This window comes from Bacillus rossius, chromosome 6 (genome assembly GCF_032445375.1).
Source record: "Bacillus rossius redtenbacheri isolate Brsri chromosome 6, Brsri_v3, whole genome shotgun sequence".
Taxonomy (NCBI): domain Eukaryota; kingdom Metazoa; phylum Arthropoda; class Insecta; order Phasmatodea; family Bacillidae; genus Bacillus; species Bacillus rossius.
The window spans coordinates 27,997,979-28,014,590 of NC_086334.1; the positions used below are offsets into that span (position 1 = coordinate 27,997,979).

The following is a 16,612-nucleotide window of genomic DNA, read 5'->3' on the forward strand; positions in this document are numbered from 1 at the left end:
CGGCGGTGGGACTACAGGTGCCTCACCTAGGTTCCCGTCGCACGTTTAGTTCCAGCACGCGCCTTAGTTGTGCAGCCGCGCTTGCCAGCTTGCCAGCTTGCTAGCTTGCTCCAGCACGCTCCATCGTGCTCGAGGATTCTTCAGAGCGCTCCAGAATGCTCCTAAAGATCCAGAATGCTCACAGTCTTTGGGAAGATCTTAAAGCCATAAGTCGTACTAAATTTCCAAAATTATTATTTTTTCTTTAATAATCCTGTAGCCGAAGTTCTGGGTAGAATCCTTCTATATATACACACACTTATATATTATGTAAGTGCAATTAATATACATTTCTGAATGTCATTCTGCATAGAATAGCTTCTCTTCTTTGACCGTGACCAGTAGCGGATCCAGAAGGGGGGCTAAGGGGCTCAAGCCCCCTCCAAAAGCATCTGGGTCCACTATTGTTTAAGTGTTTGCCTTGATAAAGCCTAACCTAAGCTGGGTCAAGCCCCTCCCAAACCAAAATCCTGGATCCGCCACTGACCGTGACGACTAACTCTGACCGAACTTGTTCTCCGTCTGGTACACAGCGAGTGCGTGCTCACGTGTCGACGTGCGACCACACTCGGGCTTTACTACGGAAGTGGGAGGGAGAGACCCAGAAACCCAAGGAACAAACTCCATCACGATTTTCTGTTTCGAGCATTGGGATCTCCTTATGTCCGAGCCATGGAGCTAGGAGTTGTCAGGTGATGGCATGCTGTCCCTTTCTACCCCACCATCGCAATTTCGCCAGCACCAAAAAAATTGTTCGACCTTTCCTTATGGTAGTTAATAAGCACGGATTATAATATCCGTTGCTAAACACAGTCACTGCCATTAAAATACAGTCCGTTAAAACTGTTTCCAAAATGCAAAAACTACACTTAAGGCAACCGTGGCGTAGAACACACTGTTAAAAATTCTCACCTTAAAGTTACAAAGAATACTAGTTACAAATAACCCAGGGATCTTCGTGAATTTACTGATACGAAGTTTACTTTCTTTGAACATGACAACACAAGAATTATATCGGTATATTAGCAAAACATTCAAAAGCATGATAAGACTTCTGTAAAAATACTCTTATTTGTTCTACGTGTGTGTGTTTGGCCTAAAAACAGAACTCAGAAGTGAAAATACAGCGAAGTTTCTACGAAGATCCAGCAATATGAAATTACGAAGACCTCTTCGTTTATTTCAGGTGCATAGTTCGCTGAAAGTCAGTAAATGTACTGTCATTTCTAATAGAGCATCGGCGGGACGAGAGGCAGAATCACGGACACTGTCCGAGTATAATCGCGAGCATGGACACCCCTTGTTGACCGAAACCATCGCTCGACGGACTTGCGAATAAAACTTGTTGTGATGCGGCGAAATAACGCGATAGACTTAACTATCGTGTCAGAGCCTGCCCTGTCTGTGACGTCACGAGGAGAAAGGAAGCGGTAGGCCGGGTCGGAGTTAAGACGGAACAAGTGAAAGCACGTAGCGAGGGAAAGTTAGTTTCGTCACGTCCATCTCGATTCACGCGTGTGTCTTCTTCGTGTATAGAGGAGGTATCTATCTCTCCACGTCGGCAGTTGGATGTACAAAAGAAAATTGTGAGCTAGTCTTTCAGTGCTAGCCAGAGATGTGTAACAGCTAACCTCGGGAAACGAGCAAATTCACGTGTTCTCATGTTACAAATACACATAAAACGAAACACGGACACGAAATTTTAACGTAGAATTATTTCAAATAATGCCGATCGTGATCAACTATACGCAAATTATGTTTTCAACTAAATTTTTTGACACGAAGCACACGTAGTTTCCGCACTCGCCGCTATAATTAGCTTCTAGGTGGCTACGTCAAATATTAATCTTTTGATTGGTATTCCGAAATTTTAAACTATATAATAAAACGGCTCCGATAAAAGCAAAACAAAAACAAAAAAACTTGAATAAAATTCTAAACCTCGGCTTTGTACTTGATTTGCGACACGGAATTGTATTAAAATACTGCGCATATTGTTAAAAGTAATCAGTCAGTTAATATTGTAACGTTTCCCTTTGTATCTGTGAACTGTGGTGCGCGGACGCGAATCATACATAGTTTCCGCACCCGCCGCTAGAATTCATTGCCGGAGCAGTTACGTCAATTATCAATCATTCGATTTGCGGAGCAAAATTTTAAACAAAATAATGAAACGGCTCCGATTAAAGCGAAAAATACTTTTAAGAAAAAATACTAAGCCTCGTCTTTGGATCTGATTTGCGACAAGTAATTTTAGTAAAATACTGTTCATATTGTTAAAATGCATTCAATAGTTAATTCTATAAAGTTTCCCTTTGGCGTAGTGAACTTTGGATCGCATATCTGCCACAGATTACAGCACCATGGTTACACATTTTTAAGCAGCCTGGTGACCTTCGTATGACCGTGTACCGCTAAGGGATTAATTTGTTGTACTAACTCCCGTTTTCTTGCAGTAAAAACCGAGATTAAACCAATACTTATTAGTTATAGCCGTGGAACATTTGCATTCCTGCTAAATTTTCATTAGCTTAGGCATTTTTACCCCTTGTGATTTGGACATTTAAATGAATATTTATTTATTCTCAAGGATATGTACAAAGTACTTAGATACCAACTTAAGTGGCACTTTCACCTGGCCAGATAATACTCTCCTGTGTGTCAGAAAGGTTTACTTTACAATATGCATAAACCACTGAACATATGTTTTTTTTTACACGAAAATAAAATAATTATTAGATAGGGTCAGGTACTAATTCAACTCAACACAATTTCACTTATGATAAACATTATATTGGAGACTTTCAATTTTTTTTCACTTTGCTTTACATCAAAACCTTTAACAAATTACCTACAAAGCAAATTTACCACAAATATTTGCGTTAAACCTTGGTATAAAACTATAAAACAATGTAATTAAGGTTTAAAAGAAACAGTTTATTCTACAATTTATTTAAATACATGAGATTTCAACTACGGATTAGATCATACATTATTGCTGGCTGTAGTGACCGTCCTCAGTTGCTGTCTCTTTCGGGTGACGCCATAGTCTGATGATGATGATGATGATGATGATGATGATGTAGACTGATTCTTGTCTTCTGCGCATGGCACAAGCAGTGGCTTACTATTTAATAACTAAACTGTCAAAATCAGCGTTTGTTTACAAATGGTGCTCAAACAAACACACGCTTTTGTTTAAATTATATTAAAAAAAATTAAGTGGTAATTTGTGTTTGTCACGGAAATAACTGCATTTAAACTGTTCGATACGTTTAGGTCCACCATAGGCTCATATATGGATTCATAACGAGGCTTGGGATCGAACGCCATGCCATCGCATCATTAGCATGGTGCCTCAACGATCACAGTTGACAAGGAAGCCTCACTATCTGAATAATATGCATTCAATTGCAAACTTGAAAGTAATTTGCAAGGTTGGAGGTTTGAAAAATAACCAGAGTAATTTATTATCTTTATTTTATTAGAGAGAAAATAAAGTTGGCGTTTGTGTAGTTTAATTACATTCAGAGCCCAAGAATTTCTACATTATTAGCACTAACAAAAAAAAAGACCTGTATTTTTATTACATTTAGGAGTCAGCATAGATAACCGTTCGAATCAAGAAATAATTGTTGTTTGTGTACTCAATGGGTGTTTCTGCGACAAGCAAAAATATCTAAATGTTTAAAGTCACATTAAGATGGCTATTGATATAAGTATTTCGACTAATTTTATTCAAAGAAAATTTTATTTATTTATTCATTTTTAATTTCAAGACCTGTTTTTACAGTAATAGTACGTTTCATCAAAAATTGTTTCAGCCAAAAGTTTTCGATAAAGTTTGGGCATTTTACAATAAATTATAATGGATTTGATAGTATATATTTTTTAAAAAAAGTTATGATATTTGGTCTTTCTACCTTTATTTCAACTCCTTTTGTATGATCAAAAATTGTTTCAGATATAAGTTTTAGGTAAAAAATTAGAAGATTTACAAACAATTTGAACGAATTTGATAGTGTACCTACTAAGAGAGTTATGATTTTTTTTTTAAATTCAACCCCTCATTTTTTCAAACACTTGCAGCAATAGTTTGGTCGGATATTGCCTACTAACAAACTCGGCCGATATTTTCCTCAATTACATATATTTTTTGTATCAGTTTGGAAGTGATTTTTTTTAATTGCAATATATATTGTGTCCACAAAATTTTGTTTATATATATATATATATATATATATATATAGAGAGAGAGAGAGAGAGAGTGTTGACGATAGTTTTGGGATCTATGGACCATGAAACGAAAAACTATATAAAATTTTTCCCGATTGTCGCATCATGGTAACGGCTACAAATAGGTAGTATATTTCTTTGAAATCTACCCCCCAAAAAATTTCCAATATAATCAGCATATACATTTTTGGTAATAACTCCATGCTTCAATAATTTACTTTCGTTAAATTTAATATATTGGAAGCTTACAATTTTTGTAATGTGAGTAGAGTTTTGATTAAATACGTTTATTAATCCCATGGTTTCTTTGTTGCATTTCGCCGGTGTCGCATGGTGCATTGACGTGCTTCCCGGCTGTCGTGTCCCGGCTTGCACCGCAGTTCACGCGGCGGGCGTGGCCAGTGTGGCGTTGGCGGGCGGGGCCAGTGTGGCGGCGGCGGGCGGGGCCAGGTCGCGGGCCCGCTGCCGCAGCCGCCGCTCGCGCGAGAAGCCGTCCTCGCCCAGCCCCAGGCGCTCCACCAGCCGCTCGCCGCGCGGCCCGTGCAGCTCCTCGAACTCGGCCCGCCGCCGCGCCGCCACGTCCGGGTCGAACTCGTAGCGCGCGGCCACGCGCTGCTCCGGCGGCCCGGCCAGGTTCTCGGCGATCAGCCGCCTGATGAGCCCGCCGCGCGCCTGCGCCGCCAGCAGCGCCGCCAGCTGCAACCGCGCTCTCTCAGAGAACCTCGTCGACCAACACGGGAAGCCTACAACTCACGCAGTTTCGGTTCCCTACCACGTTCGTGCAACTTCGGATTTCTCTCAAAAATTGAAATTTAAAAAATCGAAGGGTTAGGTTAGGTTAGGTCACTCACGACATGCTTGTTTTCATTTGAAACTTCTGATTTAGCGGCTGAAGTGGCTTTAGTACCAAAACGCAAAACTTCGGACATTCTTGCAGGGAACCGAAACTACGTGAGTTGTAGGCTTCCCTCACCGACACCGTCCAACGTGAAGTCTGAAAACCAAAACTTCCAGGGCCTCAGAGGCACTGGTGCACACCGTGCGCCGGTTCTCTCGCTAAACAAACATTAATTTTTAATATGTTACTCATGTTGGAAGGTACGCAAGTATCAGATTTCGTGGTGCCGTTTCAGTTTCATATGGAATTAAAAATGAATTTGGTGACACATAACCTCAAAACCACACGTTCTAGGCCATTTGAGGTGCTTGGTGGCATCTGTTCGGAGTTTGTATAGCTAAATAAATATTTAATTTACAGTAAACACGTCTCCGAAGTTACCTATGTATCAGATTTCAGGGGTATAGATTCAGGTTGAAATTATTTTTTGGGAGGATAATGACGTCACTGGCGCAGTCATGTTTGTTTGACAAGTTGGATGACTTGAGTTTTCAAAAAAAAATTGTTGTCTGTAAAGTCGGTTTACGGACGATAGTTTAACGTGACAAAGTCATAACAAAACATTGATGAAATGATTGATCCAGAAGAAAAGGAAATATCATATTCGGCCTGAGACTGAGCCGTAATAGGTTTTTGCAACCAAACCATTTAGGCATTAAAAATATTATATTCTTTGAGGAAGAATTTTTTTTTAATTTTTCTATATTTTGTATGATAAAATCTACCTCTGCATACTTTTATGAATAAAATTGAATCATTTTTAATTGAATTATCACTATTTTGTATGGATACAAAGGAGTGAAATGAAATGTACAATTTAATTAATAAATTTACTTTTATTTTCATTCATTATTCAAATAAGTATATTTATTACTATTGAAATGTTACGTGCACCGTATTTATTTTTACAAGTTCAAGAAAAAATTTCACACCTGCCGGGATTCGAATCGATAACCTTACGATTGGAAAATAGTGCCGCTGACCGCTCCGCCATGAGGCCATGTTTGATAATTGATAGTTTCAGATGTTATATATATGTACCTTTATAAAAATTTTGTTCATGGTAGGGGAATAATATTATTTCGTTTTAATAACCCGATTTTATAACAAATACGCATCCCAAATACACCAAACTTATTTATAAGGTGTTACAATATTTTTTAAAACATTGTGAAAAAGATCCCGGTTGTAATTTGAATTATTATGTGTAACTGTAAAAAACCATTGTTGGTTCAAAACGTATTTGAATATTCAACATTACTTATAAATAACCGTACCGATTGTGCTGAAAATCGGTGGACGATCGTTAAATTACATAATATTAATAATTCAAACGACGAAAATATGATTGAAAAGTCAAATCGATGGTCGTTCCAATCGAGTGGAAGAGAGATGCCACGCATGCGTACAATGAGCAAACATAAACATCCGTAGTGGGACATCCGTAGTGGGACACTTTTTCGTGCGTGCAGCCGGCGTTCATCGATTTATTAGACGTTGTCACGTCAAAAAAACTTTGTCCGGTCTGTCCAAATTTGTTTGATGAAGAAAAACTGGAAGCATTTTTCCATCCAACACTGCCCCCTCCAACTCTATTCTCAAGTATATTTGGAGACAAACATTTGACAGTGTGACAGGACCTTCATCGTCGAGGAATCTCACATCGTGACCCGGGTGGAGGGGGGGGGACCTCTCGCTGCAGTAACGTAAGCGCGTACTTACCGCGATGACGCAGGCTGCGACAGGCCTCATCGCCCGTGTTGTTCTGGCCCGGCGGGGCTGCTGCGCCGACTGCGTGGCGACGCGTGCTCGACGGCTTTCACCCGCCGTCACCGAGGAGTTGCCAGTCCCCTCCCCACCCCTTCCCCATCTTTTACACAAGGACACGGAGGCGGAGACGGATCTCGCGGAACTTAAGTTTCTACAACGGCACGCAGACGGAGACGGACCCGTGCAGATTAGCTCGGCAGTGCTGAGCTCTTCCGTTTACGTTGCTCCGTGCGACCAATAGAAGATGTGTACTTGGCTGCGGTGGTAGCCATTTTGTTTGTGTTTTCTAAATACCTACTTTAAAAATTGTTATCAATTACAAGGATGTATAGTGATCTATTATCACTTTGTAGTTTATTTTTATTATAGATAGAGTCCCGGAAATTTCGCGGATTCCTCTGGCCTCAGGATAGAATTCAAGGTTATAGGTGTGCTCGACCCATGTTTACTTTCCCATTGGTTGATTTCTTAGCGAGAACATTTTTATCCTGGTTATTTGGCACTACCTGATTCGCTTACTTCTCTCCTAGCTGGACATCGTTGGCTCACGGTCGCAGAGGGGCGTGTCCAAACAACTGCGGGTCAATCATGAACACAGTGCGAGTGTGGAGGTTTGCATTCTAGCTTGCGACTAAATGAATCCGCGAAATTTCCGGGACTCTAATTCTACCCGTGCTAAGATCTCGAAGCACACATATGTGAGTGTGTGTGAATTAATTAAAATAACGTTTTATAACCTTGGAAATGCGATCTCATTGGATGCCAATTTCTTACTTGTCCGTGCATTATGGAAGCAGTAGACACTGTGGTGCGTCTTAGCCGCGACGCTAGTCCTCCTCCAGCTGCTCGGCTCACCTTCCTCATCCTCCACCACCCCCGGGGAGAGAGGGGATAAGTTCGTCCCGTTTAAACGGTGTTTACGTTGCGTCGAAAACGAGGTCATTAAAGGCCCTTCTGTAAGAAACCAGTCCGAACATGTGGGCGGTCCGTGTCATCCCAATGTCGGTGTCGTCACGTTGTCGCCCGGAAAACTGCTCTGTCTACAACTGCGATGTCCGATGTCCGAATTCACTGATTTATAAAATAGTCACCAGAGCGCAGTAAAAATAGTGGCAAAATATGTTTTTTTTTAAATTTCTTTTTTATTGTTTTCATGCATTGTAAATGAGTTTGCGGCTTAGTTTTGAATATCATTTTAACTTGTGAAATTTGTAAGAGTTTAAACATATTTAGTTATTCGGTAAGGCAAAAGTATTATTTCGTGAAGCCAGCAGTGGGATTTAGAATACCTAATTTTCAAGATCTGGCGATATAAATATTTTGAGAGAGTATCGTTTGGAATAAGTAATTTTTGGAGTAATCTCTCGTCGAAATGACTGATAAGACAACGAAGTACTTCGTCTCCTTCTTCGCTGGGTTGGCATAAGTGACAAATCTGTTTAGCTGGAATCGACGATTAGTCAGGAAAATAAAAACAGTGATATTCGTGGCCCACGAATCGTGGGTCTCGTGTTGGTCGGGTGTTGATTGGCAAGGCAATTAAGAAAGAGACGTAAGATACGTACGTTACGTGGATGGCTACGTTGTTACGTAAGGAATTCGCCTATGGTTATTTGAGGTCCTATCATCTATGACAAAATTCTTAAACTTAATTTCCCCGAGTTTTTGAGTTCCCGGTAAAGAACATACGGCTGGTGTACACCAGTTGGACTCAAAAACATTATATACAATCACAGGGAAAGAAACTTCGGTTTGGCGCTCTGTATATTGTATATGCCTTGTACCCTACAGTTACTATAATTCTTTTGAATAAACATATTTATGAAAACAAACAACATTCTTAAATTTCTAATCTGTTCCTCGAAGTTTACTTTGATGTTCATAATTTCTTATGTCGGGTGTACATAAGGGGACTTAGTCATTTCGCCTCTGATCGGTGTGTTATCTGAAGATGTTTCGTAGAAGCTACTATAATAGATCGCCAGGCAGTTTTACTCCAGGTCAATAAATTTGGATGACCTGGATATAAACCACTTGTGTTCTGCAGTGTGCCAATTGCTTCATACGATCTGTACGGGAACTTACACATTTTCACTTAGGCTGAGCCATCGAAGTGGAAGGTTACCTTGGGGCGTAACTCCGGGTGACCCAACGACTGCTAGCCGTGAGTGCTACCTGCGTTGGACTTCGGATAGAACGAGCCATAGTGTCGGCCATCGGACAGGAAGAGATACAAGGGGAAGACTTCTCTGAATAGCTTTATTATAAGGCAAGTTGTTTTTGATTGTAGGCACCAGTTGTCGGGTGCAGTCTTACTGCTTACTCATTCCTATTCTCTTTCCCTTATTATTATGTGCTCAATCATTGTAATTATTAATGGCTTTTAAAATATGTTTTAATCTAGTTCTTTCAAGGCACTTAATATTTCAGCTTGTTGATGACTCAGTAGCTTGAGTTGAATCTACATTTTTATTATCCGTGGTAAAGAGCAAACATATCAGCCAGTGCTCCGTTCAAACATGAAGTACCCCCTTTTTTATGGTAATAGTTATTTTATTAAAAATTGTTTCATGCAAAGGTTTCAGATAATGTTTAGAATTTTGTCAATAAATTATAACTGATTCGATATTATACCACGTAGATTTCAAATATAACTCGTAAAATTTATTTTAATGCCCAGAAGTACATGCAGTTTATGTAAGAAGTGGAAAAAATTTACCAAAAATTGTCTACACCAATTCAGTAATCCAATTATAACTTTTTTCTATTAATCTTTACAATCTCAGGCTTGGTATCATTAGAAGGAACAAAAAAATTTCTACAAAATCGTGAAATTAAAATTTGTGGATAGTTAGGTACTTTCATTCTTTATAAAAGCAAGTTCTGTGTGAAAGAAGCGGCTAAGATGATTATAAATCAGTTTATTGTTTACAAAATAATTTGTACATGTAAAAGCAAATATGTGTAATAATAACAAATTAATGATTTAGCTTTGTTGGAAACACATATTTAAAATACTGTAGATATATATATGAAAAATACAAATGAAAAGGAGAAGAATATGTTTGAAGAAAAGTTATGGTTCAATTAATGTTTGGTCACTCAATCAGTTTGCATAATATTACATCTTCTTGCTTAAATGTAAATGATGTACTATATTGCATTATCAAAATGTTTACTGTAGGTTGATCTCATAGATCTCAGTCACAGGTTGTCCAGTGTGTGCAGGGCTGCAACAACTAAATTTCCAGCGGGGGAGGGGGGGGGGGGGGGCAATATACCTTTTTATAAAGAATCATAGATCCCCCCTATTGAAGCGGGGGGTCCGGGGGTCCCCCCCCCCCCCCAGGAAAATTTGTATTTCAAGGTGGAAAATGGTGTTATTTAAGCAGTTTTATTATCTAAAAATTGATTACACAGCACTTTCTTTGCCCCGTTTGCCCCCACTTCAAGGTTTCAGAGGGGGGGCAAAATACCCTTGCCCCCCCTTTTGTTGCGCCCCTGAGTGTGTGGAAGTTTTAGGAGCTTCTATTTTTCTGTGCACTTCAACAAGTTGTCTGGGATTGTTTAATGTTTGAGTTTTGACATGTAGCTGGTATTTTTTTATTTATTTTTTGATAAGTTACTTGCTTTGAATTTTCTAACTGAAGTGGGTAAAACCGACAATTTTTTTTACAGTATACAATGGCTACCAGTTTATATGAAAAGTGCAGTGCAGGTCTTTTAATCAGTTCTGTGTGTCATGCAAATACATACACATACAAGAAGATAATACTTAATATTGCTGAACTTTCTGATGGAGAAAAATAAATTCGGCTTTGGAGGACAAATGGATTCACATTTCTTTCAAATTCAAGTATATGTTCACACCACTATGCATCACACATAAAATATGACGGGGAAGCTTTTAAAAATGTTGTGACGCAGCAAATAAACACAAGAGGTCTATAAAAAGTGGCATAAGACATACATCTCTTCAAAAGGCCAAATATGCTAAAAGGAAAGCTGGTGTTTGTTAGTTCCTGGACAAAAGTTGTGTTTCTACTGTAGAACAAAGATATTTCAAGAACAAAGGTTTGAAAAATTACAGAATAATTCTAACGAAGAGGAAGGCCCAGACCCTCACAGACTTACACATACGAAGGAAGACCTTAGTGACACTACACAATTTAATAATTACTTCCTTCAGACTTCATATACAATGTATCTTTTTCTGAGAACACAAAAAAATCATTTTAAATGCAAAAGTTGTGATGGAGAATTTAATCTTTTTCTTGATTTAAGCTACCATGGACACGAAATCTCACAGCAAGAAACATGTTTCCAAAAATATTCTCATTTGAGCTTTGTGCAAATTCAGATATATTAAATAAACATCATTGAGTTTCGGAAAACAGATTTAGCATCAATTCCCAAGATCTGAAGAATTTTTATTTAAAAGGTTTTTGTAAAATGAAAGCAACATTTTAAATGGAAGTATACTCCTCTTATGTGAAAAAATCGTGGTTCATAAACAATATGCTAACAATTTTATCGGGCATTATTTTGTATGTCATTGTTCAGAGCATAACATGTCAAAGTACAGGTCAGAGGCACCTTAAAATTTAAGGTAGGATGACATCAATGGTGCCGTTGCTGCAAACATACAAGTAATCAAACATGAAAGTGAAATGACCGAAATTGGTTACGTCTCTAAACATGTAGGCCATCTTAATATCTCAAGTTTCGGAAAGAAGCGATTTAGCAAGACATTGAACATTGACAGTTTATTCCATTCCATTATAGACACAATATGTTAATAAATTTCAGACTTAAGGGACAATATTCACCTCATAACCAAAAAAGACTTATACGAGTCTGGTAAATAAAGTAGAGGCAATGTAGCTCAGAAAGTTGCAGAAAATCGGGCATGCACAAACAGGATATAGGAGCAGTGAGGTAGTGCTGTTGTCAATATGTAAAGTACATACAAACGACTATCAAGTAGAAGGGGTATTTGCTGCGTGGCGTTCAAGTGGACAGTGTCGTTTCTATCGCTCTAAAGCATGTTTATAAAAAGTTATCAGCAGTCATGAATTTAAACCAAGGTTGCCCCTGGCAAAATGCATCACAGTATTATCAAGGATTAACTGGCGCGAATGCTGGAACCTTGGGATTATAATTAACTTTGTTTATAATGTCCAGCTTTTCTTTTAATGACAATGCTTTGCATTTGATTGCACTCTTATGTAACGCCATTATTATGAAACTAAAACCATATTTTGTAACACCTTCAAATAAAAATAAAAATAAAAAACAAAAAAAAACAATTGAACTCCTGTGCAAGACGACGCAAACGTAATTAGCGGGAATCTGTGGCGGTAACACTACTCGGCAGTTGGCAATAGACAGAATCGCGTGTTGCAGCAATCGGCGAGTTACCCATATCGATAGCCAGCTACAAGCGCGCACTCTATTCGGCCATCAACCTAACCAAAAATGATGCCAACAGGCGAGCAATCGATGTGAATAATCGACTTTGTGTGCGCACTCTGCACGGGCATCAACCAAACTACCACGATGGCAACCAGCACTTGCTACAAGTTAATTTTTATACGCGACTGGCGTGAAATGTGAAACGACTAAACGAGTCCTTGTCGACCAATTACGTATTTTTAAATTAAAAAATATAATGGTGATTTCCCAATAAATAATGCATTTAAACTTAAAAAAACATTGTTTCATACGGGAAACTAATTTTACAAGGATTGTCTTACACGGAAAATAATAACCCACATCATATGGAGAAAATGGCGGGATCGAAGCATTTGATCGTATGAAACAGGAAATCGTATTGTGCGGGATCGTTTTAAACAAGTTTCAGTGTACATAATTCTGTCTAAAAGTAATTTTTGCAAGATTACAGTGATTATAATGTCCATAAAAGAGTTGACAATGTTTTGGGATCTAATAACCATAAAATGGTAAACTACATAGGTAGAAACCAGAAATCTTCCAAAAGTTGCACCATGGTACTACTGCAATAGGTAAGACTATTCAGTGTAGGTACTAAAAAAATTCAAAAGAAAAATATGTATCATTATTTATTTTTCAACTTAAAAAACAATCTTGGTGACCTTAAACAGACCACCAAACCACCATTTTGCAATTTCAATACGTAGATGTTGAGATAAAGTCAATTCCTGATACATTACCTTATGCTTTTCTGTCAAATGCAGTAAGCTTGGAGGTAAATATAAACTATCAACACATTTACAAATAACCTGTAAACAAATATGCAATGCAAACAGTAACTATGGCCTTTTTCAAACACTTGCAACAGCAGCCTTTAACTTCTGTTTTTTTTCTGCCTTTGCATTCACTTTCTTCTCTTCATCATGCAGTCGTCGTTTCTTACGGAGCAACCATTGTTCTTTACTTCGTTCCATCCTTCCCTTCATCATGCTCCTATACAGTTTATGGTATTTTCTTGGTATCATCTTTTCTCGGAGTCGATACTCTTGCCTTGCAAGACGAGCCTTTTCTAGTGGATCTTCTTTAGTAATTGTCCCAACAGAAACTGACATCAACTTTTTCTGCAAAGATAAATTATGCAAATTAGCACAAACCAAGCATAATATAGGTACATACTTCTGTTTTAAATCATATTACATACATAATATAAAAACAATATTATGTACACAAGAAATAGAAACAAAATTATGTACATAAATAGCTGTATGTAATTAGACATAAGTGATTGTACCTAACATTTAACAAGTTTGTACTTTGCAGCCTGTTACAAAATATAGCGGTTTAAGTTTAATTGTTCCCTGTGTGTTTATTATTATTGTTTTATAAATATGTATGTATATATGTATGTGTATGTATGTATATATATATGTATATTCCTTATTGTATGTGCTTTAATGTATACATTCTTGTTCTTTTATTTATTCTTGTTATATTAACTATTCTTTATAGCATTTGCGGTGGAAGGGACAGCGCACTTGGAGCGGAGAACCTAGGGGGAAGGAGTTGGCGGCCTCTTGACTATAGGGAATACAGGAGGACTGCTCTGACGTCCCAACCTGGCCTAACCATAGGGGTTGGAGTTGCCGGTTTTATCTGCTGCTAGGGTAGATTCGTTGGGTTGATTCTTGATCTTTGTTTTTTGTTGTATTGTTTTCTGTTGTCATTGTTTATTTCTATCTGTATACTTTTATACTTTGTATTCAATTACAAATATATGTTTGTACTTGTTTTGTTTTGGTCACTGCAGGTATGTGGCACACTCGCCTTGCATGTGTTGGCCAATTGCGGATGTCCCTACCTGTTGTGGATTCTCCTCAGGTAGTTGGTAGTGCTTGCCTGCTCTTGGTACAGATGTGTGGGGAAAAAATCCCACATGGTTAAACAATGATTGTCAGCATTTGCATGAATACATAGGTATTGTAATCAAAGCTGTAAACTGTTATTTTTTCACAAACCAGTAGGAATTAAGAAACCTTCCTTTCAGGATTAATTCAGGAACGTCTCTAGTATATGGAAAACATGTATTCTTATTTATTACAATGAATGAAGGCAGCAACATAAAGGCATAGGTTTTGTATGTAAGATATAAAATTATTTTTTCACAAACTAGTAGGAATTACGAAACCACCCATTCAGAATAAATTTAGAGACGTGTAGTGTGTGAAAACCATGTTTTCTGATTGTTTTCTATCTGTTGTAAAAAGCTGCAATATTTGATAATTACCCTTTATATATATTATTTTTATACACCCAAAAGAAATTGCAAAAGCTGATTCAATCTATCTGCAATTTTTTTTAAAATATTGTTGACAAAGACAACTGCGGATTTTAAATATCTAGCAATTACTTTTTTCTCTCCATTTTCAACTTTTTTGATAATTTTAGTTTTAACTTGCAATGTAATATTGTTACGTTTATGTTTTGCATTCATTTTATAACACAACACACACTCAAAATTAAGGTTATGGCACATATGCGAAGAAAAGATAATACCAAAATGTTTTACCATAGATTGTCTCAACTTCTTCATATGTGCACTTCTAACGAATAAATACGGCGTAGAGTACTTTCCTTTTAGTTTCAGTTTTCAAAATGGCGTCTTTTCTAGTTCAGTTACTAACATCTCCATTAGAGTTACACTTTTCATCTTGTTTTCAAATCATAGGATATTTATATACACATATAAATACATACATACATCTTTAGAGAAATGTTTGTTTATTTCATGGTTATGAAAACGTGATTATTTATTTTGAACTTCCGTAGTGAAATTTGTATTAACAGTTTACTTATACTCGTAAACACCAACTTGAGGGATCAAAACAACTACTTTCTGTTTCATATCACCTGTATTTCATATTAAAACTCCTGAATAACATGAGAAAGTATACTAAATTTTCTGGGACTTTGAAAGTACTTCGCATGAATGGGAGTTTCGTTCTAAGAGGATTTGTATTAATGAGGTTTGACTGTACAGTAGAGCACCCCTCAACCGGAATCATTGGGGGGAGGTCTATTCCGGTTATGGGAAAATTCCGGGTAAGGGGAGTTGCGGTAGGGAGGCAAAAAAAAAAAGCCATTACTTGCTGCACATATTAACTTATATGTATAGCCAAAGTTGTACTGTAAATATTTTCCACAGTTATAAAACCATACAACAAAAAATATGTAGTTCTACATACATAATTTTTTCAAAACGTGCCGGGACCGTGCCGGGTCGTAATACTCCAGGCTGGCAAGCTGGCAAGCGTGTGTTTATAACTCTGTGGGTGGGTGCATGCGTGAGCAAAGAGGAAGATAAGGGTTCGGGGGAGGTAGTAGGACTACAGCTGCAGTGTTTTGTTACTTCTGTGTTGATATGCTAGTGATTCACACTTCCTGAAGAGTGTATAGTCACTGCCACACACAGTTTACATTTCACATACACAAGAATAACATTTCATGCATCTCGTTTAAAAACACAAAGTTAGAGAAATACAGGTAAATGTAGACTGTTTAACCATATATAAACGTATAAATATGTACATAATACATTATTGTCTACAAACTGAAAGCATCACAAGTTGGAAGTAAATGTTACTCTCTATCACTTGTGTCAGCGTATGTAGTGGGAGTCGGTGTACATACTCTCTGACCGGCCGGAATTTTCCGTTTACTTGACATAGTGAAACAATAAAACTACTTATAGCATAAACATCTTTATAGTAATTCATGTCCGATGTGAAAACCAGCTGTGTATTTACGCAATGCACGTGAAAAAAGACTGGCCATAATTAGCTCTCTGACAGACGTGCGCGCGCGTGCCTACAAGACATGTACAGTCAGGCAAAAGCAAAAACGCCTCGTTCCAGTGCAGAAATGTTTTGGAGATGTTTTGTAATGTTTTAATTTTTTTTTTTTTGGAAAATTAGTTCCGGATATCGGGAGTTACGTTTGTGGGAATTACGGTTGAGGGGTGCTCTACTGTACTTCTTTCCAACACTAACAGTTTTTGTGTGCCTGCAAATATATTTTTTTAACTGTCTGAAGTCAGGAAAATTATCTGGGACAAATTTCCAGCATGATCTGCTACACTATTAAAAAACAGGTGAAATAGCATTCTGCTTGAATCACATCCATGGCGGCACTGGTAGGGCTTGTCAAAAGTAACTGTAA

The 16,612-nt window shown here is 37.8% G+C and overlaps 2 protein-coding genes across 2 annotated transcripts in view; both read right to left on the reverse strand.

The window, feature by feature from the left end:
- Positions 1–2,757: 2,757 nt before the first annotated feature.
- Positions 2,758–6,967, reverse strand: LOC134533525 (uncharacterized). Its single transcript, XM_063371051.1, has 2 exons — positions 6,896–6,967; positions 2,758–4,971 (listed from the first exon to the last, which is right to left on the reverse strand). Exons 1-2 carry the CDS (start codon positions 6,923–6,925, stop codon positions 4,657–4,659), a joined length of 345 nt encoding a protein of 114 aa, XP_063227121.1. The 5' UTR covers positions 6,926–6,967; the 3' UTR covers positions 2,758–4,656.
- A 6,046-nt stretch (positions 6,968–13,013) lies between these two features.
- The window catches only part of LOC134532933 (pescadillo homolog), a 34,858-nt gene continuing 31,259 nt past the window's right edge, over positions 13,014–16,612 (reverse strand). Inside the window, exon 9 of the mRNA XM_063370003.1 lies at positions 13,014–13,518. Within this exon, the coding sequence (XP_063226073.1) occupies positions 13,249–13,518 (270 nt within the window). The 3' untranslated portion in view covers positions 13,014–13,248. The remainder of the gene's footprint in view (positions 13,519–16,612) is intronic.

Coding starts and splice junctions, on each gene's coding strand:
- LOC134533525 (XM_063371051.1), bottom strand. CDS start 6,925: ATGAGGCCTGTCGCAGCCTGCGTCATCGCG. Junction 4,972..6,895: donor TCGCAGCCTGCGTCATCGCG/GTAAGTACGCGC, acceptor GCGCGGTTGCAG/CTGGCGGCGCTGCTGGCGGC.